This window comes from Cucurbita moschata, unplaced genomic scaffold (assembly GCF_002738365.1).
Source record: "Cucurbita moschata cultivar Rifu unplaced genomic scaffold, Cmos_1.0 Cmo_Scf00033, whole genome shotgun sequence".
Classification (NCBI taxonomy): domain Eukaryota; kingdom Viridiplantae; phylum Streptophyta; class Magnoliopsida; order Cucurbitales; family Cucurbitaceae; genus Cucurbita; species Cucurbita moschata.
In genome coordinates, this window is record NW_019268549.1 from 587,441 (window position 1) to 614,257 (window position 26,817).

Here is a 26,817-nt window from a genome sequence, read left to right on the forward strand (position 1 = left end):
CAAATTTGACCGATTCATAAATTTATAAATCCATTAATTTCAATAAAATAGAAAAATTTGACCAATTCATAAATTTATAACCATAAAATTTAAGTTGATAAATTTCATGTTTTATATATATATATATATATATTATAATTCATTGAATTATCAGAAGTTTAAATTACGAACGTTTTTTTAATTTAGGGTTAACATTGCGACACTCAACGAAATTTAGATATAACTTGACAAGTCAAAATAGATTTTTATTCCCTATATTGAAATAAATAGCAGACAGCACTAATAAAAATAATAATAAGGGAACAAAAAACTTAAACTTTTAATTTATCTTTAGTACCAGAACTTCAATTTAATAGCAGTAATTGGATCTAAATTAATGTGAATTCATACAAGACCATGGAATTACAAGCCGAATCCATGGATTTATTACAAATTATCAAGAACACAACATTTTGTTACACTGTCATGTTCTTCATAGCCTTGCATTTCTGAGCTGCTGCTTAAGCAATGGCTTGATATATTCATGGTAGCCATCAGGTATAGCGGAGTCGTTCAAAGGATCCTTCCACGCCTCATCGTACAGGTTTGGGTAAACATTCCCATCGTAACGGCCGAGAATAGAACCGAGGTAATGGTCGGTGTAGTTAAACGCATCGACTAGAGCAATTGCATTTGGCCGAACCTACAAAAAAGGTAATTCCGATGTCGGGTTAGAAGCCAGCCAGCTTCCCTTCAACAATTAGAAGGTTTGTTGGAGTTCAAACCTGGGAATATAGAGATCTGAGTTGATCATCAGCAAGTGAAGCCTGTTTGGGAGTGATGGTGGAAGTGGAAAGAAAATCACCCTTGTGTTTGTGAAGTGTATACAAAGCATAAACACTGCAAAGAATCTGCAGTTGCTCTTTTATTCCCTTTCCAGGTATGTCTCCCTGAAGTTTCTCAATGTATCTGAAATGGAAATGTTTTCGAAATGATTAGTAAAGGGATTGAGGAAAGACGAGGTTGAATACACGAAAACCGGGTTCTTCTTTGAATCAGATTTCATGGCAATCAGATATCACTGCACGAGAAGGAATGCTCGGTGATTGGTGCAAAAAAAACGTCTTTGTAATGTTCCGGGAAGAAGGGTGTGTGAGCCCAAGCCCACTGCTAACAAATATTATATTCTTTGGCCTTTACCTCAAGGTTTTTAAAACACGTCTACTAGAGAGAGATTTTCACACCCCCAAAGAGGGCAATATCTGCTACCGGTGGGCTTGAGCTATTACAAATGGTATCAGAGTTAGACACCAAGCGATGTGCCAGTGAGGAGGTTGAGATCTGAAGGGGGATGGACACGAGGTGGTGTGCTAGCAAGGACGCTAAGCCCCGAAGGGGGGTGGATTGGGGGATCCCACATCGATTGGAGAAGGTAACGAGTGCCAACGAGGACGCTAGGCCTCGAAAGGGGGTGGATTGTGAGATCCCACATCGGTTGGAGAGGAGAACGAAGCATTCTTTATAAGGGTGTTGAAACCTTTCCCTAACAGATGCGTTTTAAAAACCTTGAGAGGAAGCTCGAAAGAGAAAGCCGAAAAAAGACAATATCTGCTAGCGATGGGGTTGACCGTAACAATTTTGCTCAACAAAGTTTTGCATTTAAAAAATCAGTCTAAAGAATCAAAGCTTTCAAGGATTTGATTAATCTAACAAGGCAGGAACTTGCTTGGAAACAATAATTAGTTGGCAATACGCAGCTGCAGCCTCAACTAAACTAGGAGAAAGTTCCTGAAAACCTGCAGTTAATCACGAAAATCTCGATCGGATTAGAACAAATTGGCATTGTCATGCATCGATACTGATAGTTCAAAGACGCAAGTGCAAACTGGTCGAATAGCAGAAAATTTCGACATAGTTATTCCGATATTTCGAACAAATCCGTTTTCATCTAGGTAGAAGTAGACCAACCTTCTTCTTGATTGGTAAACTCGCTAAGTCTTTTGGCACATTCAACGGACATCCTAGCCGACCGTGCTTCGAAAACCTCAAGAACGACGCTCGGGTTTAACCAGTCCTCAGCTGTAGATGATCAGAATTGACAAGAACATCAATATAAACAAAAGTCTTGAAAAATTCAGCTCCACACCACCCTCTCAGGCCTCCATTAAGGGATTGAGAACCCCAAAACATAAAAAATTACCTTTCTGAACTTTGCAAGAGGATTCCATAAGATGTTGTAATCGTCCCATGTAAGCTGTTGTACCGACGGGCTTCTTACCAGACGCCACCTGGGACACAGTCTTTACGAGAAATCGTGCAACCTATATCAAAACAGCTCGACAATAGTCAGGTGAGGAAGAGTCGAGAATCTAGACTCGAATGCAAGTAGCATGAAGTGAGCCTCGAGCATGTTGCCCATGTCGAGGAGTTTAATACAAGTCGTTATCATACTTCATTGCTTGAAATCTTAAACCAGACCTGTAAGAGTAGCACAACATTGTCTCCTTCATAAGTACAGGCAGGGACATAAACTGCAAACAACTCGGGAAGCCCGCTGCTACACAGGTAACCATGGCCACCGCATAACTTCCGACACTCCTCGATCCCATCCTGAAATTACAATGTAAGATAACACCGCAAGAATCATAAAGGTCGGCTTGATTATACAGATGTAAATAAAGAATTAAGAACCAATAAAGCTGCTAGTAGACTAACAGAGAAAAGTACAGGATTGGAAGTGTGTAACAGCCTAAGTCCAAGCCCACCGCTAGCCGATATTATCCTTTTTGGACTTTTCCTTCTAGGCTTCCCCTCAAAGTTTTAAAACGCGTCTACTAGAGAGAGGTTTCCACACCCTTATAAGAAATGTTTCGTTCTCCTCTCCAACCGATGGGGGATTTCACTAAAAAACCAACCCCTTCGAGGCCTAGCGTCCTCGCTGACACACTGCCCGGTGTCTGGCTCTAATACCATTTGTAACAGCTCAAGCCCACCGCAAGCAAATATTGTTTTTGTGCTTTCCCTTCTGGACTTCCCTTCAAAGTTTTAAAACGCTAGAGAGAAGTTTCCACACCCTTATAAGAAATGTTTCATTCTCCTCTCCAACCGATGTGAGATCTCATAGAGTGGGACACTCCTGCATTATGGTCATAGGCCATGGGCCACTGGTTAGTCCTTGGTAGGCTTTGCCAGCCCAAGGCCAGCTCGAGCTCCATTATCCGGAAAGGGTTTTAAGTTATTAAGTTTTATATCCACAAGATCGAGCCCAAAACCATTGGGAGTAATGTTGAACACAACTCACTGTGGGAAACACTCACACTCTTTATTAAGACCAATCGAGAAGAGAATACAAGACACTTTGTAGAATACTTCTGCTTTGGATTTCCTGGATGAATAACCTAGGTAGGGTGGAGGGGTATTTATACTAGAGCCTAGGCAATCTATACCTAACAAATCTAAATCTAGACCTAACAAATCTAAATCTTTTTCCTAAAATATCTAGATCTTTTTCTCCTAAAATCTCTACTAAAATAAATATATTGGGCTTGTACAATAATTGGGCTTGACTCTATTGGGCTAGTGATCATCCCAAGGGGGCTTGGGTAAGAGAAGTGAAATAGATGTAAGAGTGTCTCAAATTGTTAACATAATATTAGCATAACAAGTTAAACCAGGAGAAAGAGATTGATTAAAAAGTTCAACATAAAAGAACAATGCACAAATAGATGGCCAAGCTAAAGTAATCCAAAAAATTACTCACAGCGGTTGCAGCCGTTGTGATCGACTTCAACCCGGCAGTGCATGCATGAGCCTCAGGTAGCGTTGAGAAATCGCTAGCTGCCAGTCTCTGAGTCACATCCGTATATAGCCATTGTAACCATTCACCAACAAATCTGAAAGCATAGGCAGAAGCCAGCAAAGGGAATAGCCTACTCTGTTGCGTTTTATAATTGATCACCTAAACAAACGAACAAACGAACAAACGAGAACGACATTATTTGTCGACAATCTAAAAGGGCAGAATGTACTTGGGACAATGTTCCTATACTTATCAATTTGAATCTAAGTTAGACTTGTAGTCATAAACTCGTATCGGGAAAATAAATGCAACGTGTCAGTTAAATGCGAGAAACTGGCAACAATTCCATCAGAATCAATCATGAAACCGAGTAAAATGATAAGATCTGTGCATCAGAATCATGGTTAAAAATGTGGTCTGCTGTTACTATAGCAGGTACGAACAGCTTGATCTAGCATTAAATGTTCATACCTGGGTTTCCACGCCATCCTGTGATCCGAATTGTCTACGAACAGCGCTGTACCTAGTAGCGATGCAGACTGCACGTGATAAGGCATTTGAAGCATCAATTACAATTGCTTTTCTAACGAATACCATAGTGCCGTAAACTAGTTGTCGCGGAGCATCTGATTGCACGCATTTCCCTTCTCTTGTAACTTGAGAAATCCTGCAACGTTTATAACTAACGTTAGAAGGGTTGTTGAACTGAATGTACGATACATACGAGCGTATTTTCTTGGTTTTGTTCTTTATTTGTAAGATGGAAAAATAGAAATGAATTTCTCTAAGGCTCAACCTCAGAAACAAAGATCAAACAATGAGAGCAGAACAAGGAAAATGCTCTCCATCCCCATTTCCAATTGATAGGCATGATTAACTCATATGACAATGACAAACCTAATGGATGTTGAAGTTGATAGGTATCTAACTAGGGAAATAGTAATGGTATAACAGCCCAAGCCCACCGCTAGCAGATATTGTCCGCTTTGGCATTACATATTGCCATCAACCTCACGGTTTTAAAATGCGTCTACGAGGGAGAGGTTTCTACACCCATATAAGGAATGTTGCATTCCCTTTCCAACCGACGTGGGATCTCACAATCCACCCCCCTTGGGGGCCCAACGTCCTCGCTGGCACACCGTCCAGTGTCTGACTCTAATACCATTTATAATAGTCCAAGTTCATTGTCCGTTTTGGCCCGCTACATATCGCTGTCAGCCTTTCGATTCTAAAACGCGTCTACTAGAGAGAGGTTTCCACAACTTTTTAAGGAATGCTTTGTCCCCCTCTCCAACCGATGTGGGATCTCACAATCCACCCCTCTTGGGGACCCAACGTCCTTGCTGGCACACTGCCCAGTGTCTGGCTCTGATACCATTTATAATAGCTCAACCTCACCGTTAGTAGATATTGTCCGTTTTGCCCCGTTACATAGCAATGCGTCTACTAGGGAGAGGTTTCCACACCCTTATCAAGAATGTTCCGTTCTCCTCTCCAACCGATATAGGATCTCACAAATGGACAAACAAAGAAAATGAATAGAAACAACAAATAAAACCCGAAAAGAAAGAAAGGAATAACCTCGTCAAAAGTTGGTCTCTCGGTATGCGGAAATGATCAAAGTGCATGACCCCGTTATCCATAGTATTGTAAGCTCCATTTCCAAATTTCATACCAATATCTCCAATGGTTATGCCTGGTAGAACTGAGTGATCATCCAAACTCCTTATCTGGACCATGAAACCTACCAAATGGAAGCTTTCCAATTACACTTAATAAATCATGATCAAGAACTAGAGGATCGAAACCAATCATAGTTTGCATACCATGCACTCCATAGTCCCGACCGTCGGTGATAAGACGAGCAAATACAACTGCATGTGTTGAAACCTTACCCAAACCACCAGGCCACCACTGTTCACAAGCAAGAAGAACCAAAAATAAGACATATAGTGCAGCAATTCACATCCAAACTTCCCCTGCCTGAATATATAATTATCACTGAACTTACTTTGCTCGATGTAAGCGTAGGACTATGTATAACAAATTCATCTGTCTTTGGATCAAATGTTGCAGTTGTTTCAAGCCCTTGAACATTTGAACCATGACCGAGTTCAGTTTGAGCATAGCAGCCAATTATTTGCAACTTATTTGCCAATGGCAACCACTTTTGTAGCTGCTCCTCAGTTCCTTGCCCTTTTAGAAATGGAACGAACATTCCCTAAATTAGAGTGAAAGAGAGAACATTAAACATTAAACGTAATTCCAAAAGCTTAGAATGAAACAAGTGTCAGCGAGGATGTTGGGTCCCGAAGGGGGTGGGTTGTGAGATCTCACATCGGTTGGAGAGGGGAACGAAACACCCTAGCAGATGTGTTTTAAAAACCTAGAGGGGAAGCCCGAAAGGGGAAACCCAAATAGGACAATATATGCTAGCGCGGACTAGGGCTGTTACAAATTGTATCAGAGCTAGACACCGAACGGTGTGCCAATGAGGACGCTAAGCCCAAAGGAGATAGACACGGGGCGATGTGCTAGCAAGGACGTTGGATCCTGAAAGGGGATGGATTGTGAGATCCCATATCAATTGGAGAAAGAACGAATGTCAGCGAGGAAGCTGGCCCCGAAGGTGGGTGGATTGTGAGATCTCACGTCGATTGGAGAAGGGAACGAGTGCCAGTGAGGACGTTGGGCCCTGAAGGGAGGTGGGTCGTGAGATCCCACATCGGTTGGAGAGGGGAACAAAACATTCTTTATAAGGGTGTGGAAACCTCTCCCTAGCTCGTTTTAAAAACCTTGAAATAGGACAATATTAACGACATGCCAACAAAGAGAATAAACTAAACTCACCCAATGAAGATCTGTAAATGCTGGCTCATCCACAAAGAACCTTAATCTACCAGCTTCCTCCTCTGCCAAGAAACAACAACACAAGGTAAATGCAGGTTAAACAACATAAGGAACACAGCACAATCCACAGAAGAGAGCTCGAATCAAGCAGGCATACCAGAAAGTTTAAGCTCAAGAATCCTCTTCCATGCATAAGTTGCTTTTCTAAGAGTGTTCTTAAACAGCTCCTTCCTTGTCAATTGAGCCCTACTGTCCTTTCGAAACGCCTTAAACCCAAAGAATCCATCAAAAGAATAACAAAAATTCATACAATATCAGAAAAATATGAACTATGGAACACAAACTACTCACTGGATCATTAGCAACCAGGCGAGACATTCTATCAGACACTTCATATGCATGACGAGAACCCGCCCAAACGATCTTCATCTCATCGACATCAAATTGCGCGCTGTTCCTCTCATGCGCAAGATGATCAACGCCCTCCATTTGTTCCTCAAAAAGAATTCAAAAAAGAACTTCAATCACCAAAATCAAAAACCCCAAATGGAAAAACCTTCGCAAAATGCTTTCAGATAACGTAAACGAGTGGCAAATCACGCCGAAATGCAATGGAGCTCGTGGGTATTTAAGGCAGCATTTCCTTGTCCAAGTTCACTTCTTCGATAATTTCGATTACTTTTCGCATTTAAGCTCGTGTTCATATGACCATAGCCCTTGTCCATAGACTCCTCACTTTTTTTTGGCAAGTATCCTGGAGTTATTTATTTCTCATCCACAGATTTCTAAAGTGGGTATGAGATTTTTGTTTTTCCAAATTAAATTTTCGTTCTATGTTCATTGGATTGGAACCGTAAGTCTGTTCCAATTCCATAAGTCAATAATTCGAATTTGATTATGATTATTTATACCTTTTAAGTCGGTCAATAATTAAGATTGATTGTGATTATTCATAACTTTTCATACAATACAGTTCAATTTTTACAACAGTCAAATTGAGATTATTTTAATCCAAATTGAATGTTCAAAAGTTTGACTTTTCATGGATTTTATATAGCCGTAAAATTTATTCAAATTTTGGTCTTCTTTGTACAATTTTTTCTTCTTTTTAATATATCATTAATTTTTTTCAATTGTTTTGTGATGTCCCATATTAGTTAAAGTCTCGAGGAGAAGCCCGAAAGCACCATTTATAAGGGTGTGGAAAGTTTCCCCTACCCCTAATAGACACGTTTTAAAACCTTGAGGGAAACCCTGAAAGGGAAATCCCAAAGAGGATTTTTCTACTTCTAATAGACACGTTTTAAAACTTTGAGGGAACCATGAAAGGGAAATCCCAGCGTTACATGCTTATTCTCAAGGTTTAAAAATGAATGATTTTTAGACCATTTAAATTTTATTTTAAAATATTATTTGGGTCTTTATCCTTTTAAATATCCAAATATTATTTTAATTTTGTATTTTTTTTAATAATAATTTGAAGTTTTGTTTGTTATCAAAATTAGTTAAATAATAATTATTATTATCATGCAAGGAAAAAAAAAGTTGTAAATGTGTATTTGGAAATTAAACATAAATTATCAATAGAGATTTATTTTAAGATAGAAATTAAAATGATATTTGTTTTTTATTTGTTTTTTTTTTTTTTTTTTTTTTTTTTTTTTTTTTGGTAACAGAAAGGTTTGAAACTTTTAAACATTTTAAATTAAATGTTAAATAGTTTTCGAATAATATAACTTGAAATAGTAAGATTCTTTTGGTATTATTTGCTTGTGTGACTTTCTTTTAAATAAAAATTCGCTTGCATTTGAATTCCATTTATAAATTTTAAAATATATTTATACGGTGTACCGTTTATTATTTAACCAATTTTGACTAAATTTAAAATTTATTTAAAGTAATAAATAAATAAAAATAAAATAAAATAAAGGCTATAATAGAGATTTCACAAAAAAAAAATTGAATAGTTGAAAATACATATTTAAAATATTTATACGGTGTACTTTTCAACATGAAAATTATTATTATTTAACCAATTTTGACTAAACTTAAAATTTATTTGAAGTAAAAAAAATTAAATAAATAAAGGCTATAATAGAGATTTCACATAAAAATAAACAAAATTTGAATAATTGAAAATACATATACTATGGACCAAAATTTTATATATATATATATATATATTTTTTTTCTTTTTTTTTCTTTTAACTTGCTTTCCCAAAATCGATATTTATTTGTGTTTAGATTTGTTCATATAAATTACACATTAGCATTTTAAAAAATTAATGTATTTATTTTAAAATAAATCCTATAATTCTGAGGTATTTATATACTTAGATATTAATTACCAAAGTTTTCAAAAGTTTAGGTCCACAAAATAAACATTAATTTTGTATATCCTTACCAGATCTGAGCTCAAAGCTTGTGCAGACAATAGGGAAGGAGAAAATGACATTATGCTAGGCTCAAGCTGCCAAGGGACACGAACAAACCGAACCCGCTCGGTTCAGATCAAACTGACCATTTTTCCTTGTCTATATCCTTAGCTGCCAGCTCCATGCATCTCAATCAAGGAAGATGACTAATATCTGGAAGAAGGAAAAAGGGACTGTAAGTTAGTTCATATGAAGTTGAAGCCCAACATTTCTGGAGTTAAGCCCCAAGTGAAAACAACTTTAAATAGAAACAAAACAGTTCTAAATACACAATGGAGGGCTGAGGAGAAGAACGTCCACCATGAATTCCACCGTGATCTGAACTTAGTAGTCGGCATTTTATAAGCGATTTGTTGAGTCTACTATAATTGAGCTCATAATGCCTCCCTTCATTTGCTTGCCTCCTTACACAAGCTCAGAATAACGTTCATCTTGACTTTAGTATTAAATATTAAGTAGCTAAATTGACACAGGAACGACCTCTCTTCTTTATAGTCGTAAAGGGCCTCTTTGAAAAGTCAGGAAGGAGGCAAAAGGACGAAAGCCTGACAAAAGGCCGTACAGAGATCCAATCTTTCTAAGAAAACAACAGGGGTGTTTCCTTAAGGAACTATATGACTCTCCTAAACTATCCAGTTTGTACAATACAGACAGTACAATATGATTTCCTCCACATGGTGAATATGATAGTGTATGCATACTTACATCCAAATGCAACCTTGAAAACTGATGTGATGATCAATGTTGGTACAATCCACCATACCCAGATGCTGGTAAATTTGAAGCCTGATTTCGAGTAGTCTTCAATGCATGACAAGCCAAGCAGAATCAAATGGTTTGCATACGTTCAATCCAAGTACATCAGCATCGACTACGTCGAATGATCCAGAGATATTAAGTCGACACAGAACAACTTCAGTGGACGTCCTAAAGAATTTAAAGTTTGAAGTCAAATGTCAAGATGGGGTTGAATTTTGATCTGAACATAATCCATATTTTCTCATCAGCTCAATGCTTTCTGCAATTGTGGAGCCAGCAGTGCCAAGAAAACCAAGTGAAGCACAACTGCAAACAGTTTCCTCTATGTATAAGAGAATATCGGGTAATCTCTCAGAAGTACATTTGTTCTTCATATCATGAATTCTGCTAGGACCAAATGCACTGGATGTCGATCTCAAGCCATGTCCTACAACCATCACTTTTTTCGATGCTCGTTGAACCAATTCATCGTGTTCTTTGAGTAAAAAGAGTTTGAAGTGATTTGAATCCCTAGCAAGATGCCTTAAGTAGCTTCCAGTCCAATTCGATTCAGGAAGATCGGTCATCACGAAGACATGAACGGGTTCGTTACCATCCTGCAATATCAAGTCTAGTTTCTGTTCGAGGGCCAAAAAAGTAGCGTTCCAGTGATTTTTGAACTGCCCATCTAACAATCTCAGTTGAGCACAAAGGAATGGAGCTTTTATGATCTTGTCGATATACTCTTTCCCTGCGCTCAAGATTTCTGGGACAAATGGTAGATACTCAATGCTTTTTATCAAAGAACTTATTCTTTGATCTCCACTAACTTCATGGATATCAATATACAGTTCTGAACCTTTGTATGGGGCAGTAAAAAGACTTCCAAACGACAAAACAGCAGCGAGTTCGGCTTTGGAATCAGGTCCAAGGGCTCTATATACATCTCGACGGCGTCTGACATACGACACATTTTTTTTCTTCTTAAGCTGTTCGTTAGGCTGAAAAACGTCTAATGCTCCATCAACTTCACCATTTTTGTAAGTCCAAACTGTAGTTCTGCAATCTTCATCTACAGCATGTAAACATTTGTCTACATTTCCATCAAGCCCTGCTAGTAGACGACCACATTGCTTTAGGTTATATTCATTGGAACAAACACTTTCCAGATCCACTCCACACCATAAGTATGCAAAGGTCCTAAAATCTATGGCCTTAATAGAAGAGTAAGAAGCTAACGATGAAATATCTACAATATCCGCCATTGAAACATACCTGCCACAGAATCGAAATACATAGATTATGTCATAAAATATTACCACGACGTTTTGCTAAATTATGAAAAAGAAAAAGAAAAAAAAAAAAAAAAAAAAAAAAAAAAAAGAACTCTCGAACTTTGCCTTTTTGTTTCAATAATGTTCCTGATCCTTCAAAAATTGCAATATTACTCTTGACCATTCATAGAAGTTTCAAACCTGTTCTTGGAGTAGAAACTTGTTTGAACGTTGCATAAAAATTGGGATTTGGAACGGTGTTGTGTTGTGGTCCCAATTTGGGATCCAAGAAATCCTCAAACTCCTACTGAGTCTCAATTTTCATTTAACATTCTAGCAAATTTCTACCAAGGTAGTTTCAACGTTTATGAAATGTTATTGCAACTTTTGAAAGAACAGGTCATTTTTATAACAAATAAAAAAGTTAAGGTTTTATATATATATATATATATATATATATGTAATTTAGCCTTATTTTCTTTCATCTTCTTGTGAAATCAGAGTCTCAAAAGAAAAGAATGGAAAAGTAAACTAAAGCTATATAGCTAGGATTGCTACCAGTTCATCAAAACGGTACAAGTATTTGATTTAGAACAAACTTCTATATCAATCTAGCCACCCAACAAACGGAACACTCATAAATCCAGAGAAAAATCAAGACATCTGAAAAAAAAAAGAAAAAAGAAAAAAAAACTACAAACCAAGGGGAAAATGATTACCTTCCATTCCGAAGAAGTTCAAGCATATGCTCCCAAACCGAAAATCGAATCTCACCAGGATCCGTAACTCTGAATTTCGGACAACTCCCGAGAGCTACGGCATGGTGATCCAGAATCGGAGGAACAACAAGAGTCCGGTTGAGAATCCAGGCCATGAGAATTGCATTCTTGAACTCAGAAAGCTGGTTGCTAAATCCGCTATGAGGCGCGTAAAACAGAAATCTCTCCCCCAAATCTAAGATCCGGGAACTGCATTTGCGCGAATTTGAAGTTGAGAATGCAGTCGAGGGCATGAAGGAAGAGTAGGAGGAGAACAGGTAGAGGAGAAAGAAGGAACCGGAGAGTAGAGCGAAAACAGGCAATGAAAAACGTCGGTGCAGAAATTTGGATTTTTTCGAGTTCCATCCATTGATCGGAGATCTGCTCGAACCGAAAATATTCATGGCTTCTCTCTCTGTTCAGAGCTTCCCTGCAACTGAGGTGAGATATTGAAGACGGGGAAAAACAAAGGAGATTGCTGAGTCGCCTTTCTCCATTAGTGGGCCTTAAGGAATGGGCCTTTGGATATTAGTTGGGCTCACAATGGATCCATAGTGGGCCTGGACTATTAGCTGGGACCAATTTTTGGGCTAAAAACTTGCAAAAAAAGAATTATCGATCCAATTTATGAGTTTGAAATAAATTAAAAAAATATATATATATAAATTACCTTTCTATAATTATAAGCACCTTGGAAGAGGAAAAATGTTAATTAAATATTTTAAAAGTATTTTGAATCTTTTCTAATTTTTTAAAATCATTTTTTCCTAGACATTAAATTATTTATTATTCTAAAAATTAAAATTACAAATTTAGATAATAAAGTTTTTAAGTAATGTAAAACATTGCACAAGTTGAATATAACCTATTTTGTATGATTATTAGTTTGCAATATCATATAATTTGTAACATGAAATATTTTAAGTATTAAACTTTTTAAGAGAAAATTCTATATTAAAAAATTTAAAAATTAAAATTTAGATCTAATAAATACATAAAAATATATATATATGTATGTGTATATATATATATATATATATTCAAATTTTGCACTAAAATATAGATATCAAAATTGAGAGAGTCCTACTCTTACCTCACATAAATTAGTTCTCTATCAATATTCGCAATGGAAAAAAGAGGCATTACAAGAAATATTTTCAACCAATCTCACCCGTTGCTGGCCTGATCAAACACACTCATTTCATCAAAAATTATCAAGCTATTGATATTGACATTTGAAATACAAAAATTCACATGGAAAATAGAGAGTGAAGGGAAGCAAACAGCAAACCTCGAATGAGTTCCTCGTTCCTTTCCGAGCTTCGCAACATGAAGCTTTTGGCTGTTAATGATTCGATCTCTCATGGAAGCAGCAAATTCAAGCCACTGCGTCCTCCTATCCTAGCCAAGAGTATTTTGAGGTGGTAAGGTTTGCAACTCTCATGGTTTTTGAACCAATTCCAAGCTATCCACATCGCATAAAATGCATTATCTCAAGTTGTTCGATGAACACAACGGTCATTATCTCTTGGTTAACCTTGTTCTTCTACTACCGCTTAGGGTAGCTCTGTGACCTACCCTGCTTGGAACTCTATTAGGACTTGCTTCCTCCTCATCGCTCACTTCATCAGACCTCCATCTTGGAACACCATTCGAATATCCAATATCAGCTGCAGAATCTTGTCCTCCTCCATGACTGAATTTTTTGGAACAGACAGTATAAACATAAATAATAACAAGAAAACTGAAAAAGGAAATGCAATGGGAGGATGAAATAGGTGTTTCTTACCTCGAAATGTCCATTGGATAATCTAAAGAAGAGATGTTCCATGTTCCATTATCTTTAGTAGATCCATTTTCCTGCACTCCCCTTGAAGGAACATCTAATAAACCGAACTTGCGGTCGGGTGTATTATATGTAGGGTTAGCAGTTATCCTACGGGAATATGTAGAGGTGTTCCGAACTTGGTTAGTAATTCCATTTTGCTCTTTATCCAGTGAGAGTTTCTCATGACTATTTGGAAGGAGCCTTGAACTTCTCGTGGCTTCTTCTGAGGGGGAAATATTCATAGCACTCGCTTGATGGAATCCGGAACTAAACATGTCCTGAAAATCTACACTCTTGTGTAGACTATTTCCTATCTTTGGTACTCTTTCCTTACTACTAAACAGCCTTTTGTGAACCGATGGCGAGCCGAACTTCGCGACTTTGGAATGATTCGATGTCCCACCTAGTCTTCCTGGAGTTTCGAAAACTGGGGGTTTGAGGATAAATCGACTGTCGTTTCTCTGTGATACAGTAGACGTATTAGTTGAGGGGATCAATATACTACTTAAGTGCTGCTCCTGGACCCCAGATGGATCAGCCTCTGGTGACGATTCCACTTCGGAACTAACATCGACCGTGGGCAACTTCCCAGATTTTATTTCCAGCTGTTGGACTTCTGGTAGCAACTCCATGAATTTATCCTGTTCATTTGAGGCAATAAAATTAAATATCAAAAAGTTAAAAATAATAATAATGAAATAACAAGGCCAAGCATGAGTTGCGAACCCAGAAAGTACTATAAAAACATTTATGAAGGACCAAAAAAATGGCTGTATTGATTTTGCAATTAAATATAGTATTGTTTAGATCGTGAGGTTAAACCTCACATTTAGAGTTGGTGTCAAATGATTTCAATAAAATACTTCAACCTTTGTGGTTGAATATGTTAAATCACAACAAGCCAACAACAATTCAGAACCCATTCAACCGGAAACTTCTGGTGTTTAGATTACACTGAAAAGTGTTTCTAAAGAACATGCCTTCACCCCATGGCAAACAACCACTCAATAAAATAAACATGGTTCAGGAAACTTACAACCAATCCTGCTCGCCAGTGACTAGTCGATTTCATCCTGGATAAAACATCTTCATGAACAGAATTTTCAGAAAGATAGCCTTGTTCTGCTTTCTGAAGCAAGATGTTTACTTGGTAGGCCTCAAGATATCGAAACCTCTGAAAGAATATACAGAAAGTCCTCATGATATGCCATCTCCATGTGCAAAATAGATCTCAAGATGATAATTTAGTATGCATGCTTTATATCGCAGTCCAAAAGATGCCTAGAAATGACAGTGACTTAACTACAACAAAAAGTTAACAAATAAATCATATCTGTAAGCTAAACCATTAAGAAGAGACAACCTTCTTCGGAGCAAACAAAGCAATCTCTTCAGTCCATTAGTTGTAAAGGAACTGCTGAACATACAATGTAGGGAAAGAACTTAAAAAGAAGCAATAGTTCGGTTTGCTTTCGTTATTCTTCTTGATAGCTTATCTGGTTCCTTGTATTCCTTAAGTGATTAATTCCAATGGGATGGTTTCTTAAAAAGTCATAACGGGCAAATATAGAGATTACCTGAAGATAGTACACGAATAGGAGACTTCCAATAGTGGATGATGGATGTGCAGTGGACCACTCCAGCAAGCACTTGTGGAGATGCTTCTCCTCATTAGAACCCCATGGTAACTCAATCATTCTATCCACAAAGTTTCGACGGATACAAAGAAAACAAATTTCAGTCACCAATATTTTCATCCAATCCTCCCAGCTTTTAAATTTGCTTTGAGCATTACCAAATGCATCTTCATGTTCTTCATACTTTTTCCTATCTCTTACCCTATTGCAGACCATTTTCTGGTACATAAATGCTTCGGTCAGGAGTGCACATTCCACTCTCACCCGGACACCAGTTACAGCTTCCACAAGTGAAACTGGGACTGACATACTGTCATGTCCTGACCACCTCAAAACCATAAGAGCTGTATCAGGATTTTTCCGTTCTAACAAAACTTGAGCAATCTTAGGATGTGTTGCTGGGCCTGAAATGTGAGGAAGAAGACGGCAGGCTTCCTATATGATATCATATTCAGGGAAAAGTTAGAAGTTAGCATGTGAAGAAGACAGTCATACATTACAGAAACGGCAAGAAATAGGCAGTCTGTAAATTTGAAACTAGAAAAACTCCAGAGTAACTAGATTAAACTATTGGCAGAAATTTAAAGGACTTGTCTCGCTCTAGTGTACATCAACGAGGGTGATACTATTTCATCCTTCACTTCAATATTAGAGTACACATGTTGGGTTAACTAGATCCCCACATGTAGGACAGTTTGTTAAACTAATGACTCGCCTTACCATGGGGTTCTGTCGAAGACATCGAGGTGAATTCATCAATTCAACCATTTACACAACCACTATTATTACAATACAACACCCAACCCTATCATTCATTTAGTAACCAAATAACTCAAAAGATACAAAATCCTTGGCACATCGTCAATGGCTTGAATCCATTCTCTCAAATTCCTTCATTATTTGCATGATTTTACTTTTTCCAAAGAATAACTTGAAATTTTAGGGTCAGCACTAATTCATTGGTCTTGAACTAGAACCACAGTAAGACACATTCTAACTCAATCGTCTATCTCTCCTCTCAAACATAGATACCATGATTAAAAAGTTTCACAGCAAATAACCATAAATCTTAGGTATTTGAATAAGTAATGCAAAACTGAAACTATAAGATGAAGACAAGCAGGAGAAAGATTGCACAGAAGTTACCTGCAGAGCTTCATCTGTATGATCATCTAGAAGATAAAAGACAAAGGATTCTAATATAGAATGCCGTGTTATACTAAAAGAGGCTGCAAAATCCTCAATAATATGTCTCCATTTCTCATCAGGCATTGTCCAGTGGCGGTCAAACAAGTAATACAAAAGCTACCAAGATTAAGGAGAAAAAAAGAGGAATATATCTAGCCAATTATATAATTTAAATGGGCAATGAAACAGATGTATCGCTAAAGAAGGATACAATTGCTTTCTTTGCAACCAATACATCAGAACTTCCACGAAGAAAGAGGACGTCAACAGCAACTCGAAGATTTTCAAATGGGTAGCATCCTGAACTCCCCCCAATCTTAGATCTGAAGATTACAGGGGCCCCATCATTTTCCAGAGATGCAATTTCTAAACCATCCACAACATCTAGGGAGAACCACTGCTCTATATCAAGATTCCCCAGTGCATCCTCGATGAAGAGAGATCCATCCAGTCCAATGGAATCAGCAGAGTCATCTAAAGCATCAGGCCATGATTGCCGGATGGCAGCAGATTTCCTTTCACGGACAGCAGTAAGCCATGATGTGAAGCTAGAATGGCGGGACCTGACATTCTCCAAAAACTGATGCCTTATGCACCACATCATAATCTCCATGTGCTGGTAAAAGAAATTGTAACCAAAAAGTATTTTAACATGAAGACTATCGTGAGAAAAGGGACAGTAGTTACAGCAGGATGGTCTAAAATTCTAATCTCCCAACTTCTTGCTAACCCTCCATGGGACATATAGATCTACCAGTAACTGAATTGCAAACATTTACTATTTAAAAGTGGGGGAAAAAACAGAAATCTAAGAGAAAATAATATAACTTTACCTTCATAATCTGTTTTCTAAACCTAGAAAATTTATGGCAAAAGAAAATAAAAACTATCATTCAATGTCAATGGATGAGAGTCTAGTCTCTACAGATTTTAAATTCCTATGTTTACTTATCCAACGATAATAAATTTGATAGAAACCATCTACGTAGTCGACATAAATGAAGAGTGATAAAATGATAAACATCACACATGCAACCTCCTGGATGATTTATCATTGTCAGATGCTAACCAGTAATAATGTTTTTTTTCCTTCTTCACTAAGGAATGTCAATTTTAACATTTTTCAGTCAGTGTGAATGGAAATATTGAATACAGAGTTGTGATAATATCTTTTTCATCAAAGGAAGAAAAGAGAAACAAATTTTGGGTAAGGCTATCTTTGTTTTTCTCAAGTTGGAGAACATCTTAGCATATCTACTGAGTTAGCATGTTTCCATTCAGTATTCTCCAACTGATCAGAAAGCAGATCTACTAATTAACAAAGCCAGATATCAGGATTCAGTGACATTAACTATTAAAATGACATTTAAGTTAATTGAAGGCCAGCACATATTTCATTTAAGGACAGCCAAGAACTATGTCCTAATGTAAAGCAGAAAACTACGGAGATTGATAACCGTATTGCTACCGAAGATATTGAACCTGCTTGATCTTCAATATGCCCTCATGAAGATTGTGCAGGTCCTCAAGCTGTGCTGAATGAGAGCTTCTAAATGATGAGTCTAACACTTCTAGCACATTGGATATGCCAGCAAGCAGCACCGAAAACTTAAGTAGTAGGCTCATCCTAGACCTCATTCCCTCTACACCAGAGTTATCTAAAATGAAATGGAAAGTATACATATAAGCTTATAAGTATTCAGTATGCAGGCCAAGTTAAAATACAAGAAATCAAAATCTTCAAGATTTAGCTTACATATTACTTGAAGTTCTGTAATAATATTCCTGGAGGCCCGCTTACACCAATCCTTCACAACCACTTCATCCAACAAAAATGCAATTACAGGATCACTTGATACAGCACTCTCATCCATACAAACATCTGTAACATCTGAGAACTTATTGTAAAGGAATCATGAACCTTAAACATTAGATTAAACACAAGTTAACAAGGTAAGATGATAAGCGTATTTCTTCAAAACGGATTGCAACTTTGTTAGATTGTTTAAGGCCTCCCATGCAAAAGAAAATAAAGAGAGAGAAACAACAAGTGTTTCACGGTAAGGTGAAAAGAGGACAATATAAGAACTGGATGGCATATACGTGGAATGCTAGCACATTAGTCAGACTGATAAGGATACAGTGACAGATTAAAGAAACTAAGTTGTTTTCCAGCGCAATATCAAATAAGGAGTACAAGCGTTGAACATCTGTAGTTATTCTATTCTCCCCATCTTCCTCAGGAGGATTCTCCTTGGAATTCTTGGGAATGAGACCAGCTTCAACACACTCATAAAAGAGACGAAGACGTATTCTAGCACTGGTTTTTGGAACTGGGACTCGGCATATTGGACAAATATCACACCGTTGGCAACATTCTTCACACAGAGAGGCATGCCCACATGAATTCAACACAAACTGAACATCCCGTCCACAGCTTCTCAAGTCTCTTGTAGCTCGACAATGCTCAACTTTTGCTTCATTGCATAACTCGATCAGATCAATAGATGCCAAATGTTTCAGCGCATCCTAGATTTAAAAATATAATCAAAACAGTTAAAAACAGTCTACCACCTAATGAACAGACTAATTAAAAATCAACGTCTAACAGGATAAGCACCATTTTAATGAATACATTGCCATCAATCAGTCAAATCCACAAACACAAAAGTTCGACAGGCAGTCAATAATTTTGAATAATATAACCACAACAACCATTAAAGCACATAACTCGCGAAACTTTAAGCAAAAGTTGGTCCACACTCTACAGCAGCAACTCGAGTACGGAAATACTTCCGGAAAGAAAAATCAAAGCACAACAAAACATGAACTCTCCACATGCTAACCAAAATAGCTAGGGTTTCCCTATCAAGCATTACAACATAAACGCATCAACTAGTAGAAAGAAACGAGTACCTGTACTGCTCGACTACTGTAATCAGGTCGCAGGGACGAAGAAGTGGAGGCTGAAGCAGCCCTGCCATTAGTATATGTCGAAGGAACGGCGTGACCGTCGATTTGCCTGTCCATTGAGAGGGAGAAGAAGCAAACAGTATCCCCGAGCGTTGAGGACAAAGAATGATAGTGAAGAAGTTGAAGCTAGGGCTTGTCAATGGAGGACGCCATTATAGATGTTTGAAGGTTTTGAAGCTTCCAAGTTCCGCATACAGAAAAATTGAAAAGCTTCTCCTACGGGGGAGAGGAGAAAATAAATGAATTTTTTATTCTTTTCTTTCTTTTTGTTCTTTTTTTTTATTCTTTTTTTTTTTTCTTTTTTTTTTTTTTTTTTTTTTTTTTTTTTTGTCGAATAACAAAATATAAATGGGCCGGGTTCAAACTAATTCAGGTTTTGGGCTCGCACTTGGCCCAATGATATTAATTAAAAAAAAAAAACATTCTCAATAATAATAATTATTATTATTATTATCTCACATTTCTTTTTTTAATTGTGGAGTTTATTTCATTACAAATGTGTTTCCAAATAAATATTTGGAATATTAAGTCTTTTCTTTCAAAGTAGTTTCTAAATAAATCCAATTTTATAAAATGCTTTTTTCTCTTATTAATTTTTTAAAAAAATCATTCAATAATTTATACTAAAAACACTTTAAATTATTAATTTTTTAAAAGTACTCATAAAAATTAATTTATTAAATAATTATCATAATAAAAAAAAAATCAACCATGTAATTTGACCGATTATATTGTTACCTGAAAAAAAATCGTAATTTTTTTATTTTTCGAGTTTATAAAAATTGGGTTTGTTTTCCCACAATTTATTTACAAAATTTTTCGTATTAATTAAAAAAATAGAAATTTATTCAAAATGAAATAGCGTGGGTAAAACATTTTAACCCAAATAATAAATTTTAAAAAAAAAACTCTTAAAGGGTTTAAGAATGATAAATTTTTAAAATTTTTAAAATTTTTAAAACATAATTAAAATTTAAGAGTAATTAAATAGTATATTTCTAAGAATTTTTAATTAAAATTAATATATTCATAATAGTACCTATCTATTTAAATTTTTAATAAAAAAAATTAATTATTTGTATTATTTAATGATTTAGATTTTCTTCGTCTATAAACTTATTAAACTTTTAGTCACTTTATTAGTACAATAAATTTCATTAAATATTTATATTAATTTTACGGTATAGACTAAACTATATTCTAAATTTTAAAATACAGAAATTATATTATTATATATTAAAGTTTACGTATTAAATTATTACATGTAAATAGACTCGCACCAAAATTGATTTTCACAAAAATATCATTAAAATAAATGTGCGAGCATATTGGAAAAAGTCAAATTACCAATTTACCCTCGATATCGAGTGAATTTTGTTAAAGGCCACTAAACGACAAAAAAAATATAAAGGAAAAATCAGTATCAACGCGTCACCTGTCGGCTGTTGTGACCTCTTTTCCTACCAAGCACATGACGCTCCCTTTTGTAATTCACGAAATAAAATAGCCATCATGAGGGTATTATGGTCATTTCACTCTCTCGATTTTTAGAGTTTCAGAATTTTCTGCCTTTGTGTGAGGGAAAAGTCACGTAACGATTAATTAATTATCAATCATATTCTAATATCATTTTTTTTTTATGAGATTTGAAATGACAAAAATACTCTAGAGATCGGGTCGAAAGATCTCCGTTTTATTTGAGCGTTGGAATTAAATTGGAAATTTATTTTAGGTGTCCGATCGAGAGTGAGATGGTATTTTTACCCCATCCCTCACTTCAATCCTAAACTCGACTAGTTCGTATTCTTAATAAAAAATTTAAAATATATATTGATGTTTTTAACATTTTTTTTTTTAGCGGAGACAAATCTAGGATTGATGGGGACCGAGGCAAGGATATGTCCTCGTCCTACCCCGTTGCCAACTCCAGGTGAAATTGAAATACCTTATCTTTAAAAAAATTAGTATATTTATTGTAATTATTTTTGTTGAATTCAAGTTTTTTATTATTCAGTCAGATGAATTAGACTTAAATTGACTTCGTTATCGTTTTATAAGTTCATATTATACTAAATTGTATCTGATCGGTAAAATAATATCCGTAAGTGTCTTTAATATTTTAAAATTTTTAATTTTGTCTTTAATGTATTAAAAAATATTAATTAAGTCATTTTCTTAAAGATTAAAATTTATTAGACAAATTTATACAAACATAGTTCTGACCCAATGGTAACAATGATATCAGGGCTCGTAAACTATATATATATATATAATACAACCCGTGACATACTGTCATACTATTCATTAAATATTATCATTCTGACTATGACTGACATGCTTCATACTATAAATACATAACATCATACATCTTTACATGGCGTGTAGAGTCCAACGGTAAGTTTATTTATTTTAATCTTAGTGTATCTCCAGAAAATGAACTTGAATTGAAGCCATTAGGGAAGCTCATGTACTCGAGCGACTTCCCAAGTCAATCACAATTGCCATTTTCTATAATTTACGCTGATTCTTGCATTTAAAATTATAAAGAATAGTCTTGATTCAGTGAATGAAAATCCGACTCAATCAATATCAATGACATGTCGTGACTGGTTAGACTTGGTTGATTTTATCAGAAAAGAAAATAGGCTTCTGGGGTTCATTAATTAGTAAACCTCTGGTGTCGGTAAGGTCAGGATTGTGGTCGTTCGTCTCCGATTTATCGACCGGTAAGATCTTTGAGATTGACCATCCAACTGGGTTGGTTTGACTATACATTTCTATTGAAAATGAGTCAGTTGTCTGCGCGAGTCACTTTCTTCCAGGTCCGTTGGACATTCTTGTTCAAATATTGGTATAATATGACCACTTAGTTTACGTTGCCACGATTTTGTTCTATGGAAGCAGGCGGGTAGAAGTTCGGCCCAATTTTTTTTAGTGTCATAGGAGAGGGATTGACCTATCTAAGGTATATTCAGTTGTAACGGCATGGACCCACTGATTTCATGAAGGGTTCAGATGTTTCTTTTAATTCTTTCATTTTTTTTTCCTGGTAACTGGGCCATTCTGAACTTGGATTAGAAACCTCACCCGTAACGTAAATCACTGCATGTACGATCCAATTAATTATAAGAGAATCAATAGATTCCTTCTCGGGATCGATTCATCCTTTTCCTTCTGAACTTGAATTAGAAACCTCACCCGTAACGTAAATCACCGCATGTACGGTCTAATTAATTACAAGAGAATCAATAGATTCCTTCTCGGGATCGATTCATCCTTTTCCTCGACGCTCTCCAAGTGTGCTAGTTCCCCATCTACCTCGCCATTTAAATTACCATAATTATTAATTTATCATTTTTTAAAAAATACACCTCATATAAATAAATAGCTGTTTTTATTGGTGAAGCCCATATTAATGCCAAATTAAGGTAGCTATTATTTTCAAGATTTTTCCCATTTTTGAAAATTAATTGTGACTTTTTGAGTCCATGCCTATTGCTTATCAATTCATAGACACGTGTCTAGAATTTTTGTAAACAATGTGAATAGTTTCGTTTGGACTTATTTACCCCTGATGTAATTTTAAATTTACAAATATACCCCCAAATTCAACAATACCGCTTTTAAAGATTCTTCATTTGTTTGATTGTTCAAAGTCTTTGATTTTAACTAAATTTACGAATATACTCTCTTATTTTCCTATCCATTCATCCCTTCAATGCATATATTCTCCAATAAATAAATAAATAAATAATAATCATCCTGGTCGTGGTTGAAGATTCATAATTTTTAAATTTATTTTTAATCGACTCACCTAAGATTATTTACTCAATATATTTTAATAAGGCGACTAGAGAGTATCATCATAAAAATCGTGCTAATATACACTTTAATGACTAATTAATTTTTGTGGTTCGTGAAAGTTAGGACTTTGAATTTAGTCTCACCTTTTAATTTTTTTTCCCTCCGTATTGCTTTGCACTTTTATCATTTTTTAATTATTATTTTTACCAATATTTTTTTAAAATTAATTATAGGCTTTAGCCACCCAGTCTCGAACCTTTGGTGATTTTTTTTTTTACCTAATTTATTCTCATCATTCGAGCAACCTAACCCTACAAGTAAAAATCCAGGCTCGATTGAGGTTCAACTCCAACGAGCCTAAGACACTATCTGAGATTAGGTCGTGGTGATTCAACCTTATAGCCAAGTCAATGGGTCAACCACTGAATTTGACTTTGGTTTGGGTTAAAAGTGAATATTAATTATATATATTTTGATATTTTATTACTTTTTATCAGATAAAATTAGTGATATTATAAGATTTATTTAATACCTTAAAATTATTGAGTTAACTTGTTACATAATACTGAAATTATTGCTATTATTTATTTCATTAAAAAAATATATCATCATATTTTACACCGTCAATTTATACAAACTAAGAGTTATATTTATTTCAATTTTTTTACTCACTTATGGTATTAATTTTTTAAAATAAAATAATTAATATTTTAAATAGAAAATATAATATTATAAAAGTCGAGAGATCATACTAATATCTTTAATTTAGAGATTTATTATACTAAAATAAAAAATTTATAAAATTATTAGACATTGATTTAAAAATTTATAAATTTATCTGACATATAATTTTGATATAAAATTAAAAAGGTAGATAATTTTAAAATGTATTTAAAACATTTTTGGTCCAAATAGTAATTTAGTCAACAAAATTTACTACAAACCTAATTTGTCATTATACTTTCAGAATTGGAAAGCTTAGGTTCAACAATTGTTTTAAATATTTTCAATAAAAATGTTATTCTATGGTATGTTAAAAAAAAAAAAACAATTTATATTAATTACAAATATGTTTCCTTTTTATTATATACTTTTAACAGTTTTCCATTAAGTCATTTTGAAATAATATATATATTTTCAAACAATTTTTAAATCAAATTAATCTTAATATTTGTAATTTATTAAGATTTAAAAAGTTAGGTTAAAGTTGTTGGATTATGAAAGTCCCACGTCGACTAATTTAGAGAATGATCGTGGGTTTATAGATAAAGAATACTCTTCCCAATCGTGTGCGGCATTTTGGGAAAACCCAAAACAAAGTCATAAGAGTTTATACTCAAATTTGACAATATCATACCATTGTAGAGAGTCGTGAGTCGTGTTCGTCTAAGTGAAGAAGAGCTTATATTCAAAGTGGACAATATCATACTATCGTGAGAAATTCTATTAAAATTGAGAGTAAATTATTCATTTATCTTATAAAGCAAGCAAACGATGAAAAAAAAAGATGAAAGTAAAAAAGAAAAAATTAATAAAAGCGATTAAATTACTGAAAAGGGCGTGATCATCGTGGCATGTAATAGAATAAATTACAGAGGCACCTTTACCTATCAATACAAAAATTGGAGGGGTAAAGTCGTAAATACGCATGGCGTAAAACCGTGGCGCAGAACGAACTTAGCTGCGACTCTGCGTTCCTCGTATAAGTTAGGCGAGCGCGAAGCCCACTACAATTTTCACCCCCAAAAGAAACTTGGTCTCTCTCTTTTCTCTTCTTTTTTCTTCTTCTCCTCCGGCAGCGGCGGCTCTGCCGATCTCCGGGGACCATTTCTTTTCAGGGCTCATTGATCTCGACAAGCCGCGGAGTTTGTTTTAGAACGTTTTGTAGATACAGATTGTGAAGGTGGTTTCCAAGAAGAAGCATTCTGTGTCTTACGACGTTTTGTAGGTGGAGATTGTGGAAGTTGTGGATTTCCTATGGCTACTGGACCGGTTAAGTCTCAGCCTTTGCATAACTTCGCTCTGCCTTTTCTGAAATGGGGTGGGAAGAACCAGACCAACAGCAATCACCGCATTCGTCGGGCAATCGGCAGCGGCGGCGGTGACTCATCGCATGCTGTCGATCATTCCGAACCAGAGTCTGAAGCTGACTCTAAGCTTCAACTTCGAGGTGGATCGCGCACCGCTCGGAACAGATTGGCGTTTTCGCCATGTTCACTGGGAGATAAATTTGCGAAGCATTCTGAAGGTGAGGTTGGAGATGAAGTTGTTAAGGAGCAGAAGCAGGAAGGGGAGGAGGCCGAGGGGGAGGAAATAGTGCAGAAGCCTTGGAATCTCAGGCCGCGGAAGGGGCCGTCGTTGAGAGGCTTTGGTGATTTGAAGAATGGAGGAGACTTTCAAGAACCGGACGGGGTAGTTTCATCCGCTGCTGGTGCGTCTCAGCAAGGGGAGAATCCGCAGCCGAAATCGCTCCGGTTGCGGGGATTTACAGAGTCGCATAGGATAGAGAAGAAGGAGAAAAGAAAGTTCTGGATCGCTCTGTCGAGAGATGAGATTGAGGAAGATATATTCATCATGACTGGATCTAGACCTTCTCGGCGGCCGAAGAAGAGACCTAAGAATGTTCAGAAGCAACTCGATGTATGATTTTTCCTGAAATTTTCTTACCATTTCTTCTCCGCTTGGTGATACTGAAATGGTTTCACTATTCTCTTTTTCGGTTCTTAATTTCTCGATCGTCTCTCAGACTGTGTTTCCTGGACTGTGGTTGGTCGGAGTTACTGCGGACGCCTACCGTCTCTCGGATTCTCCAGCCAAGGTACTTCAAAGACTTTCTTCTTGCTCCGATTGAATTCTGAACACGACGGTGCATTAATATTTCCTCATTCATTTCATTTCGCTTGTCAAACATGACAAACCAGAGATTTTTCGTTTTCCCACATGTTTTTTATTTTTGTGGCTGCAGAGATAGACAAGATCACGATAATTTTTTTGATCTTCGAAGCTGGAATAGTTTGCCTCGCCTGCAATGATTCGGACCTTTGTTGGAGGTATACTGTTCTTACTTCTAGGAAGAGGAAACAAGGTTACGATTCATTGACCACATAGGAAATCCAAATTTTCTATGCTGTTGTTCCCCCTTGTGTAATAATCTCTATGGTCCGTTGCAAGAGCAGGTTCTAATGTTAGTCATCTGACTCTGTAATTTCATTATGTAACATGAAAGTAAAGTAAAGTAGGTTGAATTGCATCTTATTATTACAAGGTTTTGTTATTAAAGCCTTTTGTGATATAGTCTGGAATTTTACTGCTCATATGAACAATTCTTATTAGTTGATCGGTTATAATGTTTCACAGGCTTCCCTAGATTGCTTGGGGGCAGATTATCAAGAGCTTGGTTTCTTTTGCAATTTCTATAGCTTGTACCTGTCTGTGCATTCTTTTTTCAGGTAGAACTTTCATTCAAATGCTTCAAGCTGATGTTAATGGTGATATGTTTCTATCCTTCTTAACGTTCCGTGATTTTCATCCGTTCTTACTGTATTTGAATG

The 26,817-nt window shown here is 36.0% G+C and overlaps 4 protein-coding genes across 5 annotated transcripts; 1 reads left to right on the plus strand and 3 right to left on the minus strand.

Moving 5' to 3' along the window:
* Positions 1–343: 343 nt before the first annotated feature.
* LOC111430399 (peroxisomal acyl-coenzyme A oxidase 1-like) lies at positions 344–7,413 on the minus strand. Its single transcript, XM_023066624.1, has 14 exons — positions 6,983–7,413; positions 6,789–6,897; positions 6,632–6,693; positions 5,793–6,002; positions 5,608–5,695; positions 5,363–5,525; positions 4,250–4,445; positions 3,740–3,937; positions 2,458–2,589; positions 2,180–2,300; positions 1,948–2,058; positions 1,706–1,775; positions 765–948; positions 344–682 (listed from the first exon to the last, which is right to left on the minus strand). Exons 1-14 carry the CDS (start codon positions 7,118–7,120, stop codon positions 473–475), a joined length of 1,992 nt encoding a protein of 663 aa, XP_022922392.1. The 5' UTR covers positions 7,121–7,413; the 3' UTR covers positions 344–472.
* Positions 7,414–8,935: 1,522 nt separating this feature from the next.
* Positions 8,936–12,458, minus strand: LOC111430422 (O-fucosyltransferase 30-like). 2 transcript variants are annotated; one of them, XM_023066657.1, is made up of 3 exons: positions 11,798–12,458; positions 9,772–11,079; positions 8,936–9,219 (listed from the first exon to the last, which is right to left on the minus strand). In XM_023066657.1, exons 1-2 carry the CDS (start codon positions 12,238–12,240, stop codon positions 10,023–10,025), a joined length of 1,500 nt encoding a protein of 499 aa, XP_022922425.1. In that variant the 5' UTR covers positions 12,241–12,458; the 3' UTR covers positions 8,936–9,219; positions 9,772–10,022. The 2 variants fall into 2 exon arrangements, with proteins under 2 accessions (XP_022922425.1, XP_022922426.1); XM_023066658.1 differs by having other exon boundaries at positions 9,367–11,079.
* A 417-nt stretch (positions 12,459–12,875) lies between these two features.
* LOC111430362 (E3 ubiquitin-protein ligase HOS1-like) lies at positions 12,876–19,689 on the minus strand. The gene is made up of 10 exons (XM_023066579.1): positions 19,406–19,689; positions 18,631–19,018; positions 18,246–18,380; positions 17,972–18,147; positions 16,701–17,105; positions 16,448–16,606; positions 15,242–15,736; positions 14,701–14,838; positions 13,626–14,305; positions 12,876–13,532 (listed from the first exon to the last, which is right to left on the minus strand). The coding sequence occupies exons 1-10, from the start codon at positions 19,517–19,519 to the stop codon at positions 13,358–13,360; spliced, it is 2,865 nt and encodes a 954-aa protein (XP_022922347.1). The 5' UTR covers positions 19,520–19,689; the 3' UTR covers positions 12,876–13,357.
* Positions 19,690–24,990: 5,301 nt separating this feature from the next.
* Positions 24,991–26,769, plus strand: LOC111430406. The gene is made up of 3 exons (XM_023066631.1): positions 24,991–25,906; positions 26,013–26,084; positions 26,232–26,769. Exons 1-3 carry the CDS (start codon positions 25,244–25,246, stop codon positions 26,235–26,237), a joined length of 741 nt encoding a protein of 246 aa, XP_022922399.1. The 5' UTR covers positions 24,991–25,243; the 3' UTR covers positions 26,238–26,769.
* Positions 26,770–26,817: the final 48 nt, after the last annotated feature.

Excerpts from the sequence above, each read along its gene's own strand:
- LOC111430399 (XM_023066624.1), bottom strand. The coding sequence starts at position 7,120 with ATGGAGGGCGTTGATCATCTTGCGCATGAGAGGAACAGCGCGCAATTT. Across the intron at positions 1,776-1,947 it reads GTTTACCAATCAAGAAGAAG|GTTTTCAGGAACTTTCTCCT; the intron begins GTTGGTCTACTT and ends GATTAACTGCAG. Across the intron at positions 949-1,705 it reads CAACTAATTATTGTTTCCAA|ATACATTGAGAAACTTCAGG; the intron begins GCAAGTTCCTGC and ends TTTCCATTTCAG.
- LOC111430422 (XM_023066657.1), bottom strand. The coding sequence starts at position 12,240 with ATGAATATTTTCGGTTCGAGCAGATCTCCGATCAATGGATGGAACTCG. Across the intron at positions 11,080-11,797 it reads GAACTTCTTCGGAATGGAAG|GTATGTTTCAATGGCGGATA; the intron begins GTAATCATTTTC and ends ATTCTGTGGCAG.
- LOC111430362 (XM_023066579.1), bottom strand. The coding sequence starts at position 19,519 with ATGGACAGGCAAATCGACGGTCACGCCGTTCCTTCGACATATACTAAT. Across the intron at positions 18,381-18,630 it reads AGTTTCTTTAATCTGTCACT|ATGTTACAGATGTTTGTATG; the intron begins GTATCCTTATCA and ends ATAAGTTCTCAG. Across the intron at positions 14,306-14,700 it reads ACTGGCGAGCAGGATTGGTT|GATAAATTCATGGAGTTGCT; the intron begins GTAAGTTTCCTG and ends TCAAATGAACAG.
- LOC111430406 (XM_023066631.1), top strand. The coding sequence starts at position 25,244 with ATGGCTACTGGACCGGTTAAGTCTCAGCCTTTGCATAACTTCGCTCTG. Across the intron at positions 25,907-26,012 it reads ATGTTCAGAAGCAACTCGAT|ACTGTGTTTCCTGGACTGTG; the intron begins GTATGATTTTTC and ends ATCGTCTCTCAG.